At 41.9% G+C, this 24,550-nt stretch overlaps 1 protein-coding gene across 1 annotated transcript in view; it reads right to left on the bottom strand.

Moving 5' to 3' along the window:
- RFWD2 (ring finger and WD repeat domain 2, E3 ubiquitin protein ligase) overlaps positions 1–24,550 on the bottom strand; it is a gene marked incomplete at its 5' end in the record, with an annotated part of 88,245 nt that overhangs the window by 20,592 nt on the left and 43,103 nt on the right. Inside the window, 4 exons of the mRNA XM_010082529.1 lie at positions 3,137–3,253; positions 10,037–10,118; positions 11,881–11,989; positions 20,535–20,678. Of these exons, the coding sequence (XP_010080831.1) occupies positions 3,137–3,253; positions 10,037–10,118; positions 11,881–11,989; positions 20,535–20,678 (452 nt within the window). The remainder of the gene's footprint in view (positions 1–3,136; positions 3,254–10,036; positions 10,119–11,880; positions 11,990–20,534; positions 20,679–24,550) is intronic.

The following is a 24,550-nucleotide window of genomic DNA, read 5'->3' as shown; positions in this document are numbered from 1 at the left end:
TCTCCATTTCACTGACAGTGCCACAGGGTTTGCAGCCTGGCCTCACTTCAAAATCCATCACCACTGTCCTTTGGTTCACTCTTTTTTTTGACAATACAGCATGCAAACTGAGTGCAGGTGGAAATGCTTTTTCAAAACCAAGATGTGTGGTTGGTAGGCCTCTATGGGACTTAAGTATTTTCCCTCCTATTTTTCTGTAGAGGAAAGTTATAAAACTGAAGAAAATGAGAGAAAGCACAAAGGTACCTCTCTGAATATTTCACGCGTGCACAATACAGCATCACTGGCAGAAGCGAGCCAACAGTCAAGATTTTACTAACAAATGAGAATGGATACATAAACTGGAGATGGGTAGAGAGGACCTTAAGATAGCCATTCTATTTCTGTGGAGAATGTGAAGAGATTCAAAGAGATGCTTTGAAGCTTCTGATTAAGAAAACCCACTTCAAAGAGACATTTCTAATAGAGGCAAGTGGGCAAGGTGCATTTGTTAAGGGCAGAGGAAAATGTTTTGTTAAGCAAGGTGTGAAAGAACAAGACCTTATGAAAAGGGGCTTCAGCTGTACAGATAGCTAAGACAGACCAACAAAAGAAAATAAAATAAGAAATGAAAAGTGAAAAAAATAATTTCAAAACACTAACACCGGAAAAATTTAGACTTGCAGTCAAAATTGCACTGCTAAAGCAAGGCATACTAGCTTGCAAGGTATTCTGCATACAGGGAAAGGAGGGGAACTGAAACATATTTAGTAATTTAATAATAGCATATTAAATAAATTTACTTTCTCCTTTTATATCTCAATCCTAAGTACCAACACCTCCCCCTCCCAGCCATTTAATCAGTGCTTACCTCATCAAGTCTTAAACTATAAATACATAAAACACACATATATAGCGTTAGGTTCCACCAAATAAACAACTACAATGAGTATATATAGGAGCAGCACTTCTGCCTAAATACCATACAAAACTGTGTCGGGCACGCAATGCTAAGTAGTCTTGGCTCTTTTACCATTGACTAAATCACTGAATAAGTAATTGAAACAATTTTCCAAACTGAAAAGCCTCTGAGCATGGGAACAAGCCAAGGCAGAACTAGGACAGCGTTCTAAAATTGCCCACTACACTGGTCCCTGAAGTAGTGTTTAGTGTTTTGTATCGCTCATCTTTATTCCTACTGGGGGGTAAACAGGAATGGCCAGGTCAGTGTGCCCAATCCACCTTTTTTTTTTTTTAATACTGCTCAAGGAAACCAGCTTTGACACTTCCTTTATTAATTTTGTAGCCCACATGACAAATCACACTATTTACAAGTTAGATTGCTTTTTTCCATAGACTAAATGAAATTCCTAAACAAGACCAGCTGAAACTGATGAAGAAAAACCTTTGTCTCCATCATAACACATGAAACTGGACTGTTTGACTATATGCAGCATGAAAGTAGACACCAACTCATTTCTTTTCTCTGATTTTTTTTAGGAGTTCAGAAATAACATCTTTCAAGACCCCAGTATTTCTTTTAATTTTATATACCATTTGTGGCTGAAAGATCAATTAGAATTCCTTTGTGGAAAGTCATTCCCATCAGTTCAATTACTCCATGTAATTGTTTCAGCAATCACAGTTAAATATCCATTTTAATTTTTATTTAGAGACTCAATTACCAAGCATAAAGCAGATGTAAACACTTTTAAAATTTTATATTCTCTCCCTCCTACGCCTCCTTCCCCAGTACAAATACCATTTTACTCCTCAGCATTCTCTAAATCACAAAACTGCACATGTAGTCATTTAAAACCTCCATGTAACTCCTAGTGCTCACTAATGCTTCTTTCCAAAACACACTTGAAGATGAGCCCATCATGGTTTGTCAGGCACAAGCATGGACAGAGACTGTCCTATCTGCTTCCATCCCATGTGCCCTAGAGCTCCAAAAGCCTTCACAGATTTATCTGTGCCTTATCTTCCCCTCTGCCTTTCAGGTGGAAAGGAATCCCAATTACTGATTTATCAGAAAATAATTCTGTTCCATGGTGCTTTTACATATCTATGTTAATCAGCAGCTGATCCATTTGGAGCGTTTTCCCTAGAGCCCTTCACAGACAGTCCCTTTAATTCAAATGCTGCTAGTAGGTATTGTAATTCAATTCTATTCTTGCATGTAATTCACTAAACTACAGTGAGATGCCTGTCAAGCAAGTCAATATTTTACACTCCAACTTGAATCCATTTTTTGCAGTGAATCAAAATGCAAATTTATTTTTTCCTCTTAAGACTCACAATCTAAGTAGAACCAGCCTAGAAATGGGAACACCTAAATGAAATGGCAAGCCAGTGGTTGCAAGAATGATCAGCGTATCTCCTGAAGTCCAGAGATAGCAAATGTTGTCAGAACATCTAGTTACAAGTACATTAAAACTCCCCAAGGAGAAAGAAAATGCAGAGCTGGTTAAACATTTATAGGTACCTGTGAGTTTCAGTTGCTGCATGCATAGCATGATAGAGTTTCCTCCCAAAGCGATACCCGCTCTGCTCTCAAATCTTTGTATCATCACCAAGAACTATTTATTCTAAGTGAATAAAAGGCTCATTGTGCCTTCCCCACTGACTACTTCAAAAAAACCCATTAACAGCAACGCTTTGCCCAACCTAGGAAAACATGAGCCCACCCACAGGGATTGTAGTTGCAGCTATAGGAAACACACACAGCCACTGTTTTACAGCACGCCTCAGGTAAAACCAGTCAAAACTCCCAGTACAGCTTTGTAACATTTACAGAGCAACATTATAAATCAGAAAGAATAACTCTCACCATGTTAAGGCATTAACTTTCCTAGAGGACTCTCAAAGCTGAGCTTTGCCTGGTTACCTTAGTGATCTCTATAAACACACAAGGCAACTTGCTTTCATCTCTGATAGAAGCACCCAAATTAAAAAGCCAGGCTGCAGGATGAAGTTGACACTCTGGTATCATGATGTCTTCTGGGTGACCACATGCTTGAAAAGCCTTACTCAGAGGCATTTTAACTGCAAAGACACCTCAGTCCCAGGCACAGCAGCCAGCCTCACATCTTTGAGCAGAATAAGAAACAAAGGAAGAAACATTATTTCTTTGCCCAAAACCCCTTTTACCTACCTGCACAGCCAAAAGCTAGGTGATACCTAGAAGAGGGGCTGAATTTGACACAACACACGTTAGCCTTCGCCTCGATGCTTGCTACTGAGTTGTCCAAGTTGGTAGACCACAGCTTCACTAGAGAAATAGAAAGAGAGAAAGGAGTAAACAAAAAAAACAACAACAATGTCAACTTAATCTGAAAGTCATAAAATCTAATTGTTTCATAGATAAGATTATGAAAAGCCTCAGTTGCCAAGATAATAAAGGGTCATTTGCTGCTGATGGCAGGTAAGCTTGAGAACATTCTCAGGTGCACACTTAAATATTCTGCCCACCTCCATATACACAGGAGATGCTGAAAATCCACATCCTGCACAGCTGAGAATATCAGAGCAGGTGACTAAGCACACATTAGAATCTCGGTGTTTAAGGCTATGGGACCACAGATTCATATAATCAAGAGCATGAAGGCTTGCATCCTTGTTCCTTGTCCCTTAGCCAGGATACAGGAACTCCCTGCTCCGTGGCAGAATGGCTTTGCACAGAATAAATACACCTAATTGTATGCTTGAGCACAGAAGTTAGAACAACTTGTTTTATTCTCAAGAAACTGGCACAGGCAGGAAAGAAATCAGAATGCCGACTTCCTATGATGATATATTTCCTTGGTACAAAGAACTCTACTGTTCTAGGAGACTACCATGTGAACATTAAGCTGTGTGGTAGAGAACGAGCTCTTCCCCCAAGTACTTGCTTCAGTGCTTCACAGGACAACCACTAGAAAACAGCAGCTTTTCAAAACACAGCCTTCCCCACCCTCCACAAACACCTCAAGTACCACCTGACCTTAAAGACGAAGAGTGCCAAGCACTCCCCATGTAGCCAACCTGACTAAAGCTCCGGATGAAACACTTTGCTCTCAGTCCAGGTGAAGAGGCAGCACCCTGGCATCAAGCTCCATTGACGCCTACAAGTCATGCTTAAATAAGACTCCAACGTTCTCTCTTCCTCCTTTTCTCCATGAGTGGGTTGTACTGTATTTGAGCATCATGATCAGCACGCTGAGGCAGGAAGCAGACCAAGCTGAAGCCGGTGCTTCACACAGGAGCTACGTGAAGGCTTAATCCCCTAAACAGCTCCCATGAGCTGCCTGGGCTTCTTCAGATCTGTGGACAAGGGGTCCTCTGCTGTCCTTTCACAGAAAGCTCACTCTGCAGGTGAAGTGAGCAAAAATGGTAAAAGAACAGGAATCTTGTCACCCACTGTGGTCCATCCATGAGGCAAGCAGTCTTAATGTTGTGTCCCCCCCCACCCTCCAAGGACCCCGCTGTACCACCTCTTGGTCAGCCCTTCCCAGGAGCTTTGAAGAAGAAGCAAAGTGCCATGTGGACTGCCCACGGGGGTTTTACATGGTCAATGAAAAGGAGGAATTGTTGGCAGGTTTGTTCTAGTGCACCTACTTCTTAATTGTATGGCAAACGACGAAAAGCAACAGGATTGCAGTATTTCTGACCATGCCTGGGAGAACTGCTTCAGGGATGAAGGAAATACATGATGGAAATACAGAGCACAGCAAGGAATCATTTTAAATACAGGACTGTGTGGGTATCCAACAGTTGCCTGGAACCATTATAAAGCAGCACACACATACACCAGAAATACAAACACTGATACACACTGTATTTGCATGTAAGTATTATGTAAATGCAATGAAAACAGCACCCACCCTGTTGTTGGTTTTCAGAAATAAATCCATTCTCATCTACCAGCACTATAATACTCATCCTAAACATCTACCCACATTTCTAAATGAAATCAACAACTTTGCAAGCACAGCTTAAGAAGTTCTCTTCTCCCAGGTAAGACAGGATGATATAACTCCTCCATTGTGTTTTGCGCTTGGGGGCGGGGAGGGGAACGGAGCCAGGAAAGACAATTTTGCAAAACAATAAAACATGAGGATTGTGGTTTAATGAACAGCCACCAGGAGATGTATAGTCTAAGTTGCAACAGCAGTAAAGGACATCAAGTTTATGGAGGAGATGGTATAGGAAGCAAATAATGCCATGGTTAGAAGAGGACACTGTTGGCAGACAACATTGCTTCAACTCCAGCCATGGGGGCAGATTAGATGATCTCACAGTTCAGAGCAATGTTCTGCCCAAATTTAGTACTAAAACCACACAGGCTTGTCTTGAAGCCTTCCTTTCCAACTGGGTACAACATTTAGACCCGCATCCAAAGCGGCCAAGTCTCTCCTTGACACCACCTCTAATAAACGAATGGCCATCTGGTCTCAGTTTTGTAGCAAAAGCTAATTGAGGGCTCAGTTTCAACTTGGCTCCTTTTTTCATTCAAGTTTTCAGGTCATAAGCAGAGCCATTTAATCTGGGGAAGAGTCAACCTGCATGTTCAAAGCCATGATAATATTCATTACAGCTGACAGACACAGATTAGAGTCTGCAATTTCTGTGATCTAACTGCCGTGGGATACGCTGGGCTCCAATTATATCTTAGTCAGTGCCATAAAAAAAGGATACATGTTGTTATATGTCGCATATAATGAAACATGTCAAGTTTTACCTGGAACTGCCCATTATTTTTTAAAAAGAACTGACAGGTTAATAAAGCATTATTCATATGGGTGAGTTTATTTGCTGTAGCTTTCAACAATTTTGCTGAGGTCGAGGCAGTAATTACACAACGTACAGATGTCTTGATAACATCTCGAATTGTGTTGATGAGGCAAGCAACGATCTGAGATTGACTATTTCTAACACACATGTTCTCAAAGCATATGTTTCCTAATTTTGCAGCTGCTGAGAGATACATCTCGACATGGCTAAATGTCTACCCTTAACCAAACAAGAAGGTGCCTCCAGAACAGCTTTTTCTGTTTAAAGTGTTTAGTGCTTTTCAAGGTATTTTTTATTTGGTTGGAGCTTTACACCAAATGTGTAAGTTCCTAAATTAATTTTCTATACATCAGTTCCATGTCTAAACACCAACTAAAAGAGGCAGAAGCCCATACAGGAATAGCTGAAGGTGTTGATGTACACTGTTGGTACACTAAGGATATTTCATCCAGCCTGTCATTCTTGAAACTCTTATCTGGTCATGTGATGGAGGGGCTGCTGTTACTCTGAAAAAGCTGCAAACCAGGAATGGGATACTGTGACCAGAAAACTCATTTACCCAGATTTAAGGAACCCCTAGGAAAGAAGGAAGCTGATGAATTGTCCCATTAGGCAAAATTTTTGATCCACTGCCTTGTGTAGGTCAGGAGGATGATGTAAGCTGATGACTGCTAGCAGGCAGTGACCACAGGGTATTCTTCCTTGCGTTAAGACACAGCCAGACAGACATCTTGGTTGGTATTTTAGCTACCCACATCTTCTTGGCCTTTCAAGGTATTCCCAGCTGAACCCAACCACCCCACAAATCTCCAGGAGATTATCGAACTTCTTTTAGCCAGGAAAATGAGCAAAGTGAAAGTTCAGCCTGATATTTTAAGAGCAAGAAACACCTATACCTCCAGTCAAAGTCAGCAGAAGCTGAAGGCGCTAAGTATCACTGAAAATAGAGCCCCAAACAATCATCTGGATGTCCTCAACAAAGCTGGGGAGCAAATTCTGACATGTAGTTCTCAGGTTAGCTCCCCCTCTAAAAGACCATGCAAAGAAGCATGAAGCCAACCCCGCAAATCTGCTTTGCACCACTGAATTCAGGGAAACTACAAAAAAATAACTGCAGGATTAGCACCCATGTCCTCACTTACCAAGGCAGCGTGGAAATTACTTTCCTTATATGTAATGAAACAGATGCTGGCATTCCTCCTTGCCATGAGATAATGAAAGGTAACCTCTCGTTACGGCTCAGAGCTCTCAGGTATTCCTGTTCTGCTCCACCTCTCCATTTTGAGCCAGGAAATAGTGAAGGGGCTACAGCTTACAGAAGGGACCCAAAACCAGGACTCTTTCCTCAACTGAATTTGTCAGTACTGCTTGTATGCCCTTGAGATTCAAAAACAACCTCAGAGAAGAGAACAAATGCTTCATCACTCCAGAACAGATCTCTACCACAGTGGAGACTGAAATTCTGTCATCACATCACAAAAGATTTTTCTGTATCTCATCTGCTGACTTTACCATGGCCATTAAAGTACATTCCCAATCCAGAACAGACAGGGACATTGGGTTGAGAAGCAGCTGTAAGTCATTAGCTAAGCACACTAGCTCCAGCCCTATACTAGCACTTTGATAGTATCATTCTGCCATCACAAAATTAAATAATCTTTTCTGCACAAATAACAGAAATTCATCCTTACTTACACGAGAATCACAGCTCCTGCCATTATGTCCATAAAAGAACTGAAATTAAGACTGTGCTGTTTCACCAAGCTGCTTGTAGCACCAGTAAACACTTCAATTTTGCTCACTGCTGTCTAGTTGGTGTACTCCTTTGGGTCCCTAGAGACATACACAACTACCTTTGCCCCTTTTAAAAAGGGAAGGGCATTACAACTGCAGATAAAAGTGAGGTTTTCATACACACACTAGTTACTTCAAATACAATAATGCTTTTATGCTCTCATTATCTGCTATTCAAGTAGAAACATCTTCTACAAATAAGCATCCTGGATTATCTTCATTTAATGATGAGGACAATGCAGGACCTGAGGCCCAAAGATGCTGTTTCTAATTACATGGGAATCATTTTATCCCTAATAGCACTGCATTCGTTAGCACTCCCTTTGCTGTGCCTGAGCCCTGGCAGAGGCAGCTGTGAAGCACTGACAATAGGATTTTTCATCAAAAAGCTTCTTCCCCAATACATGTCTACCGAGCATACCAAGTGCTTTAAAAATTAGCTTCCAACTTGAAAAGACCGAGGAGAGACAGGCAGATACAGAGGCAAGCGGGAAGAACTGGCAAAGCTGTCACTTTCTTGCTGGCTTGTCCCGATCACTTGACAGGAAAATGTTATACTCGTGCTTGCCGGGGAAGCACAGCGAGATTAGCTCCAATCACTCTGGTCACACCAATATCTACGAGCACTGAGATTTCTTGTTAGAAAGCCCAGTGCTGCATCACATATGCAGAGAAACAAGAGGACAGGAGGGGTACTGAATCCAGAACTCTGATTTCCCACCAGATGCTGTACCTGGCCAAAAGTGCATTATATGTACCCAAAGCTGGCCAGAATTCAACCAAACACTCAAGAACATAAGTGGAAAGACAGAAGTTTAAGTCAGGCAGGTTTGAGTTAAGACAACTCAAAGTCACAGGTGTTACCTTTTCCTCATGTTTAGCCCTTTCAATGTGATCACTGAAATGGAAGGTGGACACTATAACATTAATTTGGATGTTTGTTACTATCGCTCTACCTTAAAGACTTCTAAAATCTGTGCTTATTTCAAACACTTCCACACAGGATTCCATTTGTCTCTAACGGGCTTGTTACACATGCAAATCACAGGCAAACCACAGTAGAAGTAAAGGAAAAAAATATTCCAGCCCAGTTTTGTTCACCAAAACCCCAATACACCTTCAAAAGACCTTTGTGAATTGAAATGCAAGTTACGTAGATCTGCTGACTTTATTACAATATTTTCTAAGCAAACACTACGCTTTTAGAAACTATTACTGAAGAAATGAACTGTTAAACTAGAGACAGGAGCTCTGCTTGCAGCTGGCTTTGCAAAACTGGACAACTTGTTAACATGCTAATAAATGCATGTCTACCTGGCAGATAAGCTTTTTCAAATGCATAGCATGAGTGGGGAGCAATTCGATGAAGAGGTTGATAATTTACAAGGTGAATGTTCACTCCTGCTGCATTTAAAAGCACACAGAAAACACTCTTGGCTTCCACCAAAAAGAGAAAGGAAAGTGTATCAAACACATTTAACCCCCCCTTAAATCTAAAATAATCATTAATGTAGCTGGTAATTCCATTTACAAAATGCAGCTTTAAGAATGTCAAACGCAACTGAGGAACACTAACACAGCTTTTGTTTGAAACAGAATTTTAAACCTTTTGGGGGGGGTACGGCTTGCAAGGTTTAATATTTACAAAAAATTAATTTATCATTTCAAAGCAAATCATGAAGAGCTCTGTCCAGAGCAGCATCAGCCCATCTGAGAGAGCTGATCCCCACTGACTATAAAAGGAACTCTAAAGCTCTTGCTGCTTAATAACTGTAATGTGATATTATAAACATATTATAGATAAAATCTTATTCATTAGGGATGAAGAATACTACATATCACTTGGTGCTATCCTTTTAGAAGTTTCCAATTTCTTCTTAGAATAGGAACATTCTTCTACTAGTATGTCGGGAAAGGGCTTGTCTCAAGGGTTCTCCAGAAGCCCTTTGTCAAATGGACCCCGGAGCATGCGGAAAGCTCCCAAGAGCCCCATTCAGTCCACCATCCAACTCTGCTGAGCTCTCAGAAACACACCACACATCGTGAAAGCAGGAAGCTTCTCATTGCACGCAGTATTTAACATTCAGAGCCACACATAAAGCTGCAGCAGGCGTTTTTAACTTCTCCTTTTTCCCCAACCACTTCATTTTTGAAATATAAATACATGCTGTTCTTTTGAAAGGCCCCAAGGCTTTAACTCAACAAGCTTAACTGAAGTTAAAACATTTTGCTTTGTTTAGTGTCCTGGAAAATGCTAGATAGAGAACATATTACCCAAAAAAGGTAAACATTGCACCAAGAAATCCTAATCCAAACAAAGCTTCTCCAAGATCTGAACAGTTCAGTAATATCTTGACACATTATCACATCAACTACAATACTGAAGGCACCTGAGGAATCAGCTACTTTAAATATCACACTTTTGCTTCTCAAAGGGAATATACAGCGTGTAAGCCTTCTGCACAGAGACTGAAAAAAAGAATAATACCTTTGGCATCATCAGAGCCTGAAGCCAATAGCTTTGGGTCCATCAAGTTAAAGTCAACACTCCAGCACCTTTTCTCATGCTCCTGTTTAGAGAAACAAGAAAAATATTGCAAGGTAGTGAGTTGTAATCTGATAAAACAGTAAAAGAAAAAAAATGTGCTGTTTGGTATATATTGTCAGGAGAGTCCTGGACAGAGAAGCTTACTGTTTATCAATTCCTCAAAAAAAAAATTTTCTCCCAGTCAGATGAATGCCTGTAGCATGCTAGACATACCATGAAAGCAGAAGACAGTAGAACAGCAATTTTAAAAACTAGAACTGATTTTTTTCTAACTTGAAAGAAAAAAAATAATTATTCCAGGAAATATAAAGACCTATGTTTTCAGCACAGTTTAACTGGCTGTGTCTCCACCACATACTGCTTCTTATTCCAGTAGGTCACAGTTGTATCTCCCATCACCACTAAGATGCCCATTGAGAGGAATTTCAAACACCTCCTCTCTGAAAGTCCAAGAAATCCTCACCTTCCAAGTGTGTCACTAAACAAAACATGTGGTGTCTAATCCTGTGCTTTTCCACTCAAACAAATATTCTTACAAGGCTGCACACTCTCCGCCAAAACACAGCAGAGCTGTATTTGCTATGCTGGCACATCCCACATGGAAGCAAAACATTCCATGAAACCTGAAATTCAGTCAAACCCTTTGTTTAAAGCCTTGCAAGACAACAACACGAAAAGCTCACCAGGACAAAGTCACTAAAGGATTTCTAATACATGTGAAGCAGATGTCACTATACGTGCCTCTATGCAAATCCAAATAAAAAATTCAAGTAATCTAATCGGAAGCAAAATGAGTTCGTTTTAACATAAGCAACAGCTGGTCTTCTCTATGTTCATTATTCAGCCTCAAAAAGAAATGCAAAATATATTTGAGAGGAAAAACAGAAGATTTCTGTTGTCCAGTAAAATTTATTTTTAATTGAGATATGCAAAGGATTAATGAAAACAAGCATTATAAAATGGCCAATACACAACAAAAAAGTAAACAAGGGCTTAAACAGGAATTAAAACTTATGTTGAACTGTCAAGGAGGGGGAACTGAAGGCTAGTCTGCAGTTCATTACCACTGGCCAGTTTCAACGCACTAAGCTACCTACACAACAGCCTGCAGCACTTCCAGCCTCTCCCCAAACAGACCATCTTCTCTTCCAACCTCCTTATTCTCCTCATAAGCCTCTCAGAATCTATTACATAGAAACACTGTTTAAATTGCTTGAAAAAACAAAATGCCAAGAAGTTCTCCTGAAACAAGTCTTGCTGTTGAGCTCAGCCCACTTGTGTACATAGGCTTCTCTGCCAAGTACAGGACTGTACTGGGGAGGGTTCTACCTACCGCTCTGTCCTCCCAGCCTTGTCACTTCAGTCTGCATTTTGCTCTTCTGCTTTACAAGCACCTGCAGCAACCACTGCAGGATTTTACAAAAGGTTTTTGGCAAATACTGAAGTGAAACAGGTATGGAGAGACAGAGGTTTCTAAAGAAAGGTGAGACAAAGAACTTCCAGAATCTTGGTTTTCCCTCTGCAGATTCCCTACCTGAAAGCAGCAGCAGCAAAATGTTAACTGCCTCATGCCTGTGACAAGAAGATACAGCTGCCTCCCTCAGAGGACTACAGCTCAATAAAGCTGTGTGGACGAGACGTTTACTGAGCAGGGGAACATCCAGTTCACCCTGTGAAATGTAAAAGCCTATTGCTGGACTAGAAGCAGAATCTCAAGACAGAATACTGATCCCTCGATGTGGGTCCATGGTGGGGGAAAGTGTTGCTTGCTGATTACATGTTACCTGGTAGACCTTGGATCTTTGTCCCGTGAATCCATCCCAAAGGATGACGGTGCCTTCATAGTCGCTGCTGGCTAGCAGGTTCTTGTGGTAACTACTCCAGCTGATACAGCTTAAAAAGAAAGAGCCCCAGTCAGTCTTACATTAAATCATATCTTACAAAAATCACTCTTGCAATACATCAGGCAATTAGTGACATTGCAAAGCATGCAGCATTTGATCAAGCCACACCACTGAAACACTCAGGAAAGGACAAAACCAAAACCCACCAGAAACATAACAAACCTTCCTCCATATGGTAAAAGAAAAGCTTTATTGGCTTAACTGACATTGTCCTCCTCAATACAAAGTGCTAAGGTTTGAGATTTTTTTTTTTTAATATATTAATCTACAACACCATGATTGTTTTGCTATCTGAATTCCACGCACATTCTCAGAGAGCTCAGGGTTTGACTTCTTCACCTCTTGCCAATAGCTGCTACTCTTATTATTACCATAAAGATAATTATCTTCTTAACAGAAGCAATATACGTAAAACACAGCTGCATGGGCAGTAAATCAACCTTTCCCTTGGCACATATGTAATGGTCTATACCTGCACCTATGTGAACGCCTGACTTTTGAGAAACTACTTTTGGTAGTTTGGTATTTTTGGTAAATGTGGAAAGACCCTCCTTCCTATCCAGAAGGAAACTGCAGTTTGTTTCCCAGGGTCAGTTTAGGAGATATTTCTGATCAAGAACTGCAAAATACATTGCACGGGTTTATATTTTAAACTGAATTAAGCGACCATGCAAAACTAAACGACAACTCCACCAACAAACTCTAACCATCAGCAGACAAAACAAGAGCAGCGCCACTGCCAAGTCACATTTGTATTGTTCTGGCACTATGCCTCCATTCTGACTCCCAAAAAATGTGACAGAGATAAGAAAATTTGTAATACTTGTTCACCAATTTTTGGGCCATCTGGCGTAAAAGCACGCCAGTTGGTATCAACTGCGATGCATGCAGCAGAAGCTGAACTGACAGATCCAATTCGTGCAGGTCATCAACCAGCTCCGACACAGTTAACTAGATTATGGCAGCCTCGGGGCCAAGTTTTAACCAACAATATAAGCCAGAAGTCCATAATTCTCTAACTTTTTAGTATGGCTTGGATCAGTACAGCTACATGGATACTTACTTAGGAGTATTAAACCTTGGCAAATTCTTGGTTCCACTATACGCATGTAGCCCATTTTCCTTAGGAATACAGTATTTGCACATAAAAAAGGGAAAAATCCTTTTCCTTTAACATGCTTAACACATATAAACCCTGTTAAAGCAGCACTGGTGTTCTGCTACTGACTACAGTCAAACTTAACTTACTGGGGTGTGAATTTTATTTATAACTACAGAACCACACCAACCACTAATCATAGCTCACCACGATTTAGCCACATGGAATCAACAAGCTTATCTGAAGCAGCTAAGTGATGGAAGGCAAGAAACTCAACTGATTTTTAAGACAAATTTGAAGAAATATGTGGAAGGAATAACATGCTGTTGGTGCTTGCATCAGGAGGAAGTTTCACTGAGTAATCCAAAAGACTTCCAGCTCTGACTGCCTCTATCAGCACAAATTAATCTGTAACTTACAGAAACGAGACAAAGTTGTCCAATAGCAGCAGCTTTCTGCAAGCCTCTTGCACCACTGCTTGAAGAAAACCTTCAGGGCACATCTTCCCCAGTGGGGCACTGGGAGCTTTCTTCCGAACAGCCAGTACAGAGGGACATTTGATGACACTGCTTTCAATCTGTGTGCACCTCTACCTATAGTCTGTCCATACACTTTGTGTAACAGCATCCCTTGGTGTTAAAACGTGGTATTCAGGAGCTTAAGTTTTATTTACCCAATGTAAGTCATCATGTTTAACCACCAGCTGCTGAGAGGATGGTGGAGGTAATCCAGCTCAGGCAATGCTCTCCCTAATTTCACCTCTTCCACTGAATGTCACTGGTTAGTGTCTTCAATCCTTGTAGGTACAAGGACTGTCCACAAATGTACCATCAAGGAGCTACCATCACACAAGCTCTACTACCTTCAGGTACCCACAGAAAAGCAGGTCTTGGCAGTCTGTGATGTACTAGAAGCCTCATTCAGAGAGGCTTAAGTGGCTCCCTGAGGACCAAATGAACCTGGCAGGCACTGCCCACCAGCACCGAGGTGAAGGCTGCAGCCGTCCAGAGATAACCGTGTCTGACATCTGGCGTCTTGTTTCCAGGCAGAGCAGTCTATCACGGGTGGAAGCAAAAGCAGTTCTGAGCCCTAGAGCTACAACACAGCGAGGCTCTGGGCTGGGAGCAGTGTGCAGCTAATGGCAGGGGGGCAGACGCTGCACTAGACATTTATCGGTTAAAACTTGCTCCCCCTGCCAACGTTATCTCCACTCAGGTCAGGGCTTCAAGCATCTTAAGAAAAAAAGTAATCTGTAAATTTAGCCATCATACAAAAATCAGGAACACAGTCCCAGGCCAGGGAAGAATACAGCCCCCCAGAGAAGGCAGTCTCCTATCTGGAAGGCTCTGAGAGTGCATTGGGCAGCATCAGCAGGTGGAGAGAGTCCTGGAGCAAGGTAGACATGCTGGTGCCACCCTGGCTGGCTAGAGGATGGATGCTTTCTTCTTGATCTTCAAGATCCATATCTGACCAGCAGAAAAAAGCTGGACATTGCAAGCTGAACTGCTAAGAGGATAATCACTCAACTGTATCTTGTCAAAAAAGAAATCACCCCAGACGATGAAAGTTTGGAATTATTCAGTAGACAGAAAAATATAAAAGGACAGAATTTAACAGTGCTGCTTGAGATGTGATCTAAGGATGTAAGAAATACCAGGTTTGTAGGCAGAGGTAATATTTTATCAGATCAATCAATATAGATGGAGAAAAATGAAAGACTTGTGTGCCCAAAAGCAAGTCCACTAGGTCTGGCAAAGATCAAGCTAAGCATTCTGTCCCGCTGAAGTCTGCTGGTATTAACAAGGGGTTAACACTCCCTTAGAAAGCATTTGCAGATAGACCGAGGGGGGAAAACAGGAACTGACAGGTGAAAAATGTTTAGGGATTTGCAGCCACTAAGTGGTTCAATTAACACCTTTTAAGTCACACATACCATAAGTCTTTCATTTTTAAGGAATATGATTAAAGGATCATAAGACAAAACCAATCCTGTTCCAGCTCTCTGCCTTCAGTCTCCCCTCATCACCACCTCCCTTTCCAAAGTCTGAAACTAGAGTTTTCTCCTTGACATCGCAATACCTGAGCGTCTTTGTAACTGAAATCCTCAAAAGTAACCTTTGCAGAGCAGAATTCAGGGTTGGATTAGGTGGAGGGGAGCTCCCTCTCCAGGTAAAGGATGCTTTTTGTCAAGGGCTGACCATCCCTTGGCTTTATTCCCTGGCATCTGTGACGATACAGGACTGAAAGGCAGCTATCCAGCAGCTGGGACATTATGATGTCTCTCCTCCACATGGCTTCCCTGGGACCTGGAAAGGGTTGAGATGCTACTGCAATACTCAGGGATCTTTCTTCCATGACCACCACAGGTAATTTTGTTGCAACTTCAGGACATCTAAGTTTTTGGGCTCCCTTGAGATGTTATCATGGGTAAGAACTCAAGTAACAGACTCAAAAAAAGCATGGGGGAGCAAGCTGGAGAAGGGGAAAGGGCAAAAGGTGCGACAGACCAAAAATGCATCTTATACAGTCCTCAAATAGGTTTTAAGCACTGAAACCCCACAAGTACATAAAAATAACCTTTGTAGACAACCTTTAGATGTCCTGCAGTCACATCCATGGAGAAACTAAGATGTGGAGGCTATGAGATATGATAAAGTAGCTACCTAAGGCTAAGAGAACACATAATTCAGCACTCGATTACAAGTTGTGCGAGGCCATCTTTTATTTTAAATAGCAGTAGCTGTATTTTTTGGTTTTTCTTTTGTTCTTTAATCCAGAAACAGGGCAATAGTTGCACCCCAGAGGTTTATTTTGACAGAGGCTGTGATAGCTTTCCTTCCTAAGAGATTAACCTGGAGAAGCTCTAGTTGAAAGCTAATTGCTGACCTCTGAAACACTCTCCTAACCTCAGCGTCTGATCCGGACACACAGAAATCCTGACCTTGTAAAGATTTATCTGCATCCTTCATTTTATTTGGAGACACAAGCAGAACAGCACAGTTAGCGTTGTCAGTAGCGCTGATATTTCTTTCACAAGCCAGTGTTATTATGGCTGAAATGTCTCAAATCCACAATCAAGTTACCTGGTGTCAACCACCCCTCTGGCACTGAGATTTAAACCGAGTTAAAGCTTTTAATAAGGCACAAACTGCTGTGGCCTGACCTGCTTCTGAGTGCCAAGTGCTTCAGATCCAGTCTATTACCATGAGTTAACCGATGCCCAGTAGTTTTAGGACTGAAATGTTTTTAAGGGAGTGATCATATTACTGCAAGGTGAATAACACTAACCAAATACTTCAGAGACATACAGAATTATATTTCCAATATGATTTTTTTTTAAATACCCTTTTTTATAATCAAGGAAAATGTCTAGGAGGGTTATGAGACAAATACTTTAAAAGAAAAGCTTGATCTTATTGCAAGGGGAAGTGGTTACTCTGAAAATTGGAATTCAGGTTGAAGGTGTATTTCCTTATAACCTGTTTGGTGTCAAATGTTTTCTGCATTGGAAATATGGGCAGCCAACAACCACTCGTGAGGTCTTTCAGCATGAAGAGAGCTCTTACCTCTCCAAATAGCAGACTCTAAGATGAAAAACACCATACGGCAAGGTTTTGCTTAATTTAAACTTAACAGTGAAAACTGACTGCCATTTTAAAAGCTGACAGCAATATGCCCATGAACTGCTATGAGGATAGAGCAGTCACACATTTGATTTATCGACATCAAAAAATCAAAACAATAAAATACCAGGAGCCTCCTAAAACCAGAATAAGCCCAACTGATGCTTCGCTTTTAGTGTGGTAGACTAAACAGATGCAGCTGATTTTGGAGGTTTGTGGTAACATCTATCACTGGAGTACAGATGCTGCGAACACATTGCGGTGAGCACGCAGAATACTAAACATGGATTTTAAAAGCATGTTTACCTAACCACACTTGCACATCACCTACTGTAGATTAATGAGGCCTAAAGCCAATGTCTTTTACCTGAACACTATATCTCCTTATTTTTCTCCCCCTGCAACCTCTGTCCAAAGAAAAAAAATCTGCCTCTTGAATAAATCAGAGAAGAGCTGTGGCTCTGTGCTGGCTGTTCATCCTCTTCTCATCCTTTCCCACCTCCTCCCGCGTGGAGGAAGCCACAGATTGTCTGCCACAGTTAGGGACACAGCAAGTCATAATTAGCTCACAGGGTGCTGTTTATAGCTACACTACACAATGCCAGGATTTGTTTCTTGTACTGAAGCTATGAATCTGTAAATGGGATTTTTATGAGGATTTATGTGTCATCTTGTGTTTTTCCTGGAAGCTTACGCTGCTGTCATTCCCGGGGGGACGTGAGGCACATTTACCAGCAACTCAACACGCCGACTTCCCCTCCATTCTTAAAAATAGGGATGACAAAGCTCAGCAGATGATGAAAAAAGAATGTATTTAAGAAGCAGGTGGGTGTAAAAAGGGGGTTGGAAAAGAGGAAGAAAGACTCAGCTACAGCTGGTACCAGGGCTCTGCTCCAGCAAAGCCTACAATCAATTACCGCTGGCATGAAGCTCAACCTTTCTGCAGGCATCCAGCTGGCATGTGGCAGAGCAGGGCTGGGATGGTGCCAGCCCCATCCTGGGCACAGGCTTCCCTTCCCGCAGCTGCTCCAGGCCAGCAGACTTGCTCTTGGCCAGACACAGTCCTCGCAAATGCTGTCACCTGTCTGCCTTTATAAAAGCCCATCAGAGCTGCTGCTCCTCTGAAAGCAGAGTCACCAACTTAACCACTAACGATTTATGTTCCAGCATCATCACTCTGAACAAGGTTAACCAGGATCAATTTAGGGTGAGCTTCCCATGACGTGTGTTTGGAAAGCCAAAGTGCCTGCAGACAGACGGCTCTGGTGCTGCACGAGGACGGAAGGGACATTAGGAGCCGTGCCAGCATCACGCATCAGCTTCAGCAGAAGACACATGTCACCACATCCCATGTGCACAGACCTCTACATCTCTGCCGGAGCAGAGTGTGCCCTGGGACTGGTGCTCAGGGGCTGACAGAGCACACTGCCACCCCCCATGAAGCATGACAACAGCTAAGCATCCTCAGCTGTCTGCAAGATCATCATTACCCCACTGCCTCAGTGTTTTGAGCAACTTTTTTTTTTTTTTTAAAGGCCCCTAAAAGTAGCCAGGACATAAAGCTTTGCACAAGGCAGTCCTATTACAGGAGGATTTTTTTTTCAATGACAGCACAATGATGGGGCCCCAAACTCCAGCCAAGTGCTTTAGCAAAATCCTTAAGAGATGATGGACAAGAGAGGTACCACCCATGCACCACAGCAGAATTACATCCAGCCCTGATATCAGACAGGGCGCTACCAGGTAGCTTAAGTCTCTGGAAGAAGCTGTACCCCCACCCAAATTAAGATCAACTGCTTTAAGCCAAGACTTTTTACAAAAAGCAGGCTCCACTTGTTTAGATTTATTACAATACAGGCACATTTCCAGCACACTCCAATATTCCGTAATGAAATTACAGCCTTCACGTGTAACTTCTCCCTCAAGCTATGCCACTTCAGAATAGCAAGTTATTATGCTGCTCAACACCACACCAGCAAGCCCCAGCACCAGTGACTGGCAGCACAGCTAATGGATATAGTAAGGATGCGTTTGACTGACAGCCCAACTTTATTTGTCAAAACCAAAAGCACTCACGCTGAAGGCAGGTTGATATAATGCGGAGGTGCCCATGGGGAAAAAGATGCATTTTGTTGGAGGAATGAGAGAAACGAGGGCAAAGAAATGAAAGAATAGGACCCTGTCCACCTCCGCTGAGGCACAGAGTGTCAGGGGACAATACATTTAGCATTGTCATATATATAATGTATATATGCATGAAATTTGAGAAAGAGAAGAAATCTTGAATGCAAGTGGCGTCTTGTCTGGAGCACAAAGCTGACAAGAGTAACATCACTGAAGGCGTGAACGCAGCTCTCCTCACCAGCGGCTGCCGGAGAAGGGAGAACAAGCAGCTACCTAATGCCTGGCAGGATCATCAGGGTAGATTCCTGTCAAATTTGAAGTAGCAACTCTGGAAGTAGTCTCAGACAGACCACAAAAAACACACATTGCATTTCCCCTTCTAATTAAGGCAAAAGGTATTAATCAACTGATGAATGGTTCTCCTGTTATTCTCCTCTTCTCTCCAGAATAATGAAGCTGAACAGCCTGAACTCTGCTATGACTCAGTCAAAAACACTGAACATTTCACAAGTCCAGCAAAATACAAGCTCCATAATCACCACAGCTTATCAATACAAATCCATCTCGACTGTTTATATCCATCTTGAAAGCCAGTTTCAGGGTCGGTTGCATTTACATCTTTTTCCTTTATAGGACAGTGCTACACAATTCCCAAGAATAATCGGCATGAGTGATACAGGACTGACTGATCTATCTTAAGAAACACATCAACTACAAAACTAAGCATGCCTTTTACACTATAAAGCAGACTGGCAAACATTATTAAACTTGTTGCACAGCACTTTGTTTTCATAGAAGCTGGACTGTTATATAAATCTATTACTTCCACTTTTGTGGGTGCTCTACCACTTTTTAAAATATAGAGTACCAAATAAAAACAAATGAGTTCAACAGAGATCCTGGAGACTTGCATTGTAACACTGAATTAGTTTGATTACGGACTTGATTGCCTGTATTATTTTCTTTTGAGCTTTAACAGAATTCTTGAATTAGGACTTCTAAGCTATGTTAGCTGGATTCTTTCAATTGCAGTTCTGACATGGTAGGCTATATTTCTTTGGTTTAAGTCATCTAAAAAGGTAAAAAAAACCAGGTTGACAGTAATGATAGCAGCACAGAAGCAGAAATAAAGCAAGGCCTTTTCCCAAGAGCTTGATACTATGAGGCTCAGCAGAACAGTACTTCAGGCAGACAAATTCATAGGCAGAAGGTGCAAATGAGGCACATTTCCTGAGGACTAGAAGCCTCTCAGTAGAATGGAAAGGATCTGGTCGATGAAAAGAAGAGAGCATGAAGGAATCAGTGGCTATTATGAAGAACTGGGCACAGAAGTTACCTCAAGACAAGCTAAGACTTTACCTGGAGCATATCCACTACTCTGCTTTTACTCTCCTTTTAACTGAGTAGGTATCCAACAGCACTTGCAAAGAATACAAAAGCAGTTCACTATCCTACATCCCTTTTTCCTGCAGATACGTGGGCATCCTATCACTTTGGATGAGTCTGGCATACACAAATAACAGTGCGTGTGTCACCTGATCCCACCCAGAGTTCAAAGCAAGCTCTCTATCAGCTCCTGCTTTTCTCCTTTCCCCTCCCATTCTCACAATGGATAAAGAAAGCAAAACAGCTACTGCACATGAACAAGCAAATGGAAAAGGCCCTCTAAAGGCAAAGCCAATGCCTACCTGATTTTGGAATTACAGGTCATTTCATTCTCAGGGTAGTGAATATCCACCGCGTCCTGAATGACTGTACCATATTCATAGACTTTAATCTTCTTTGTCACCCCAGCGATGGCAAAGTAGTCACAGTCTCGGTCGAACTCAATACTGAGGAACAAAAGCACAGGTTGAGAACCATGTAAACACAATACATGTACTTACCTAGCAGGGTATTTTACCACCTAGACGTCTCAGTATGGCAGAGCTGAGAATCACACATTTGCAGTTGGCAAATACCCTATTCAGAGCACTGTGGTCAGGTCTGGCACACACACCAACAGTGGGGAGTTCTTGCTCTCCAGCACCATTTTCTAACCCCCTCCAAACACACCCACATCTCCACTTACTGAAACAGGATTTCTTGTGGTAGCACAATATCCCTCCAGCAGCCAGGATCTTTATTCAGATGCTCTAGAGGTTTTCCAGTTCAACTACACCATCTACATTACGCAGTACCCAAATGTCAAAGCCGACAGCTCGCTCTGGAAACACGCTTCACATTCAGCTCTACTCTCTACAAACAACGTGCTACAGGACAACTGCCCGTTGATTTCTTTCGGTTGCATTGCTGCATCCCTTGGCTCCTTGGTGAACTCTAAGTGTTAATGCAGGGTAAACCAGTAAGTGTGGAAAAACCCCTTCTAAATTCCCTGAACAACAGAGGGTTGAAACATATACCATCAGTATTGAAAAGACCATGCATGCTGTGACTTCCACTTAGGCTTGCTCATGGAAACCAAGGCACCTTCCTTCCTGAACTGCAGGGCAAGTTTGTAATAGATATCAATGAAGTTGGAAGTAAAAGCAGTCACCTTATAACAAAGTTAAGCTGCAAATGAGAAAAGCCTGAGGTTATACATGAAATACATCTGAGAGAAAGGCAGGCAGCAGGTTATAAACAGCTAATGTCATTGCTACCTTCGCAGCCTGGAAGGGCTCAAGAGAAATCTATTAGATATTTAGCAGGCAGGGAAGTAAACCTGTTTTCTAGCAGCTCCTGCCTGCAGCCCCTGTCACTGCAGCAGGGCAGGACAGATGGGCACAAACATCTACCTCCTCTCAGGAGCATCAGCCTCAGCAAGACACCAGCCTGCTACTCCTTCCAGAAAGGGTCTGGGGGTAGTGTTTGCCCTCAGTCTCCAGGTTTCTGTGACCAGTAACCACCTCTTCTCAAGTCTCTTGACTAAGCAACCAATCCACTACTTTGAGAGGTCTCTTTTGGGGTTCTTCCACTCAGTAATTCATTTTCATCTCTGCTGTCCCCGTCACATTTTTTTTTTCCCCAAGAAGCCAGAGTGTTTGCGAACCAGGCAGCAAGCTCTGAATGGCAGCAGAGAAAACAGAGTTTACGCTGATTTCACATCCACATAGCTTGAAAAATCCCGAGAGCAGGGCTATTCTGCAATCAGAAAGCATTAAACCAACTACAAGAGGAGAGAGGGCTCTTTAGGTTGCCCCCATAGCTGTAACAGCTGGGGCGTTCTACCCCTCCGTGTAGCTGAGGAGTCAAAGGCACCGCAGTGCTTTCAAGGGAAGATACATTGAAATGCCAACAGTTTTCAAGTCCTTCTAGAAGAGGTATCAAGCTATGGATAGAAAGGATTGTTGACATGCAGTCTGACAGTATATCCACTGAAACAGCTTGCAACTTGGCCTTCAACTCAGGCACCTAAACTTCTCCAAAGCAGTGGCAGAGACAGTCCCACTCGTGATTGCTTTCTTGCTAGAGAAGAAACGAGCTAGTCAGGTCAAGCCTGCAAAATCACAAGCCTCCAAAAGGCAAAGAAAAGGAACGTGCTTACAGTTGGGGAATAAAGCAAGCAAGAATGCATCTGTTTAAATAAAACAGGAGAGGGAAAGAAGACATCTAAGCAGCCAGATTGTTCTGCCCCCACCCCAAATCTACTCTAGTCTAATCACTTTTTATACAAACAGGACGAAAGCACTGTTCAGCCCTGTCTTGTCAGCTCACCCCATTCTGTGGAAGAATTTTATAATCGAAAGCCTCTACAACAATAGAACGGATTTACTCGTACCACAATCTTAATTGAACCGCTGTCTCAGCTCCTGCTCACTGCCCTGTGGATTCAGGTAAAGCACAACTAAACTGATGGCAGCAATTCATCTGCTTGGATTCAATTTATACCCTTAGCCTTCTGCTGAAGGAAAAAAAAATAATGTATTGCAATGTTTGGTAAAAAGCCAAGTTATTAGAACAGAATAGAACCTCTCTCACCTGAGGTGGGTTTGCTTCTCTAGTATTAATTCATTTTTTTTTAAATAGAGAAATGCTATAGACATAACAAATGAGTATTTCAAGATGTCTATAAAAGTTAACACATCATTAAAAAAATTAATAAAAAGCATAAACCAATGAAATTGATTGTCAGACCTGTGACCTTCAAACAGCATCAAAGACACTGCAGAGGGAAAATGGATGCAGAAATAAACCATCACCTGGACAGATCCTCGCTGGCTGCGAGAGAGGCAGGCAAACCCAACACAGCAAGCCTAACACATACCTGCATCTCAGCCTCCATCACCTGGTACCACAAGCGTCCTCCCTTTCTGCCAGTCACCTTTTAGTAAGCAATTTACAAAGAAAAATATGAACAATCTAAGTAGCTAATCAAGCAGATTATTTACCATATAAAACTATTCCTAATATTTGCAAAGCTCTGCTTTCCCCTGGACTAATCAGGATTAGGATAAACAGCCCACTTGCATAGCAACAGTTATTTTCATGCTTTTTCCTACAAGTCTTTTACATATGTTTAGTATTAAGCAAGGCTTATTTGCATTTAACTAGCTCGATGGTATTCCTGTCACTTCCTGCTTGAACTCTTTGTGTCAATGTAAGCACTTGCTTATACATAGGCTTATCTCTATGAAAATTCACAAGAGAACTCAGATTTATTTGGTCAAAAGACACAACAAGGCCAGCTCTGAAGAGCACCGTTCTGGTCCGCAGGTGATACATTTCTACAGTCAAAGTGAGTTAGTCATTAGCACAGTGATAACATGCAAGAGAGCAATAGGAAATACTTTATCCTTTTTGTCACAAAGGCCATCGAGTCAAGAGCTAAACCAGCTAGACAACAGCATCCACTTCACATGTGGTGAGAGGCACAGTGCCACCAGCAAGCCAAAGCGACACACAAAATGTGTGTACAATGGCTATTAACATCCTGCTAAAGTAAGAGCAATGTGTTTTGGTGGCACTGTTTTAAGCAGATTTAACATTGGACTGACAGCAAATGTTTTCATCATCTCAGAGGGCAGATGGAGCACCAACTGTTTGTGTGTGCTTACCTTAGTCCTAGCGTGAAGCAGCCTCCTCTAGAGACAGGAGACCAGTTCAGGCATTATTTTCCTTTTCTTAGGGAAGCACTGGAGGTAAGCTGTATTTCAGATAATTTGAACATCCAGTGAAGTTCCCTTTTGAACTAGCAGTGGTCCTCGCTCCTCAAAGACGGGCACATTAGAAACTACTGGCAATTGCTCCTGATTTGGTTTTTGGGGTTTTTTTAGCCTACTTTTACACTCCACATTTCTGACCAACAAAGACTATCTGAATTTTTATACGGAACCTTTTGGGGACACAACTCCTGGGTATTTGAAAGAGACTTATAAATGTGCAACAGAATTTACTTATAAAAAACAAATTGAAAGGAACTCATTGTTTTGTTCTAGGGAAAATAGAAGAGAGACATCTCCCATTCCCAAGTCTATTTTCCTTTTCCTAAGTTAGTGACCAACATCCTACAGAAATACCACTAAGAGCTCCTAGAAAGTAAACACATTCTCAAGGGTTCTGGTTTCTCTGCTCCTTATCTTTATTCTCAGTCTGTGAGATGATAAATGAATTGCTTTATTTTAATGTTAAAACCTACAACCTTGGAGAGCACTCGAAGCTAACAAATGCAATTACAAAATAAATTGCTTCTGAAACACATCTGGAAGCTTGGCTTGGTGTCGAG

This window comes from Pterocles gutturalis, unplaced genomic scaffold, assembly GCF_000699245.1.
Source record: "Pterocles gutturalis isolate BGI_N339 unplaced genomic scaffold, ASM69924v1 scaffold37719, whole genome shotgun sequence".
Classification (NCBI taxonomy): domain Eukaryota; kingdom Metazoa; phylum Chordata; class Aves; order Pterocliformes; family Pteroclidae; genus Pterocles; species Pterocles gutturalis.
The sequence above is the reverse complement of the archived record's forward strand: the minus strand, read 5'-3'. Positions and strand labels throughout refer to the sequence as shown.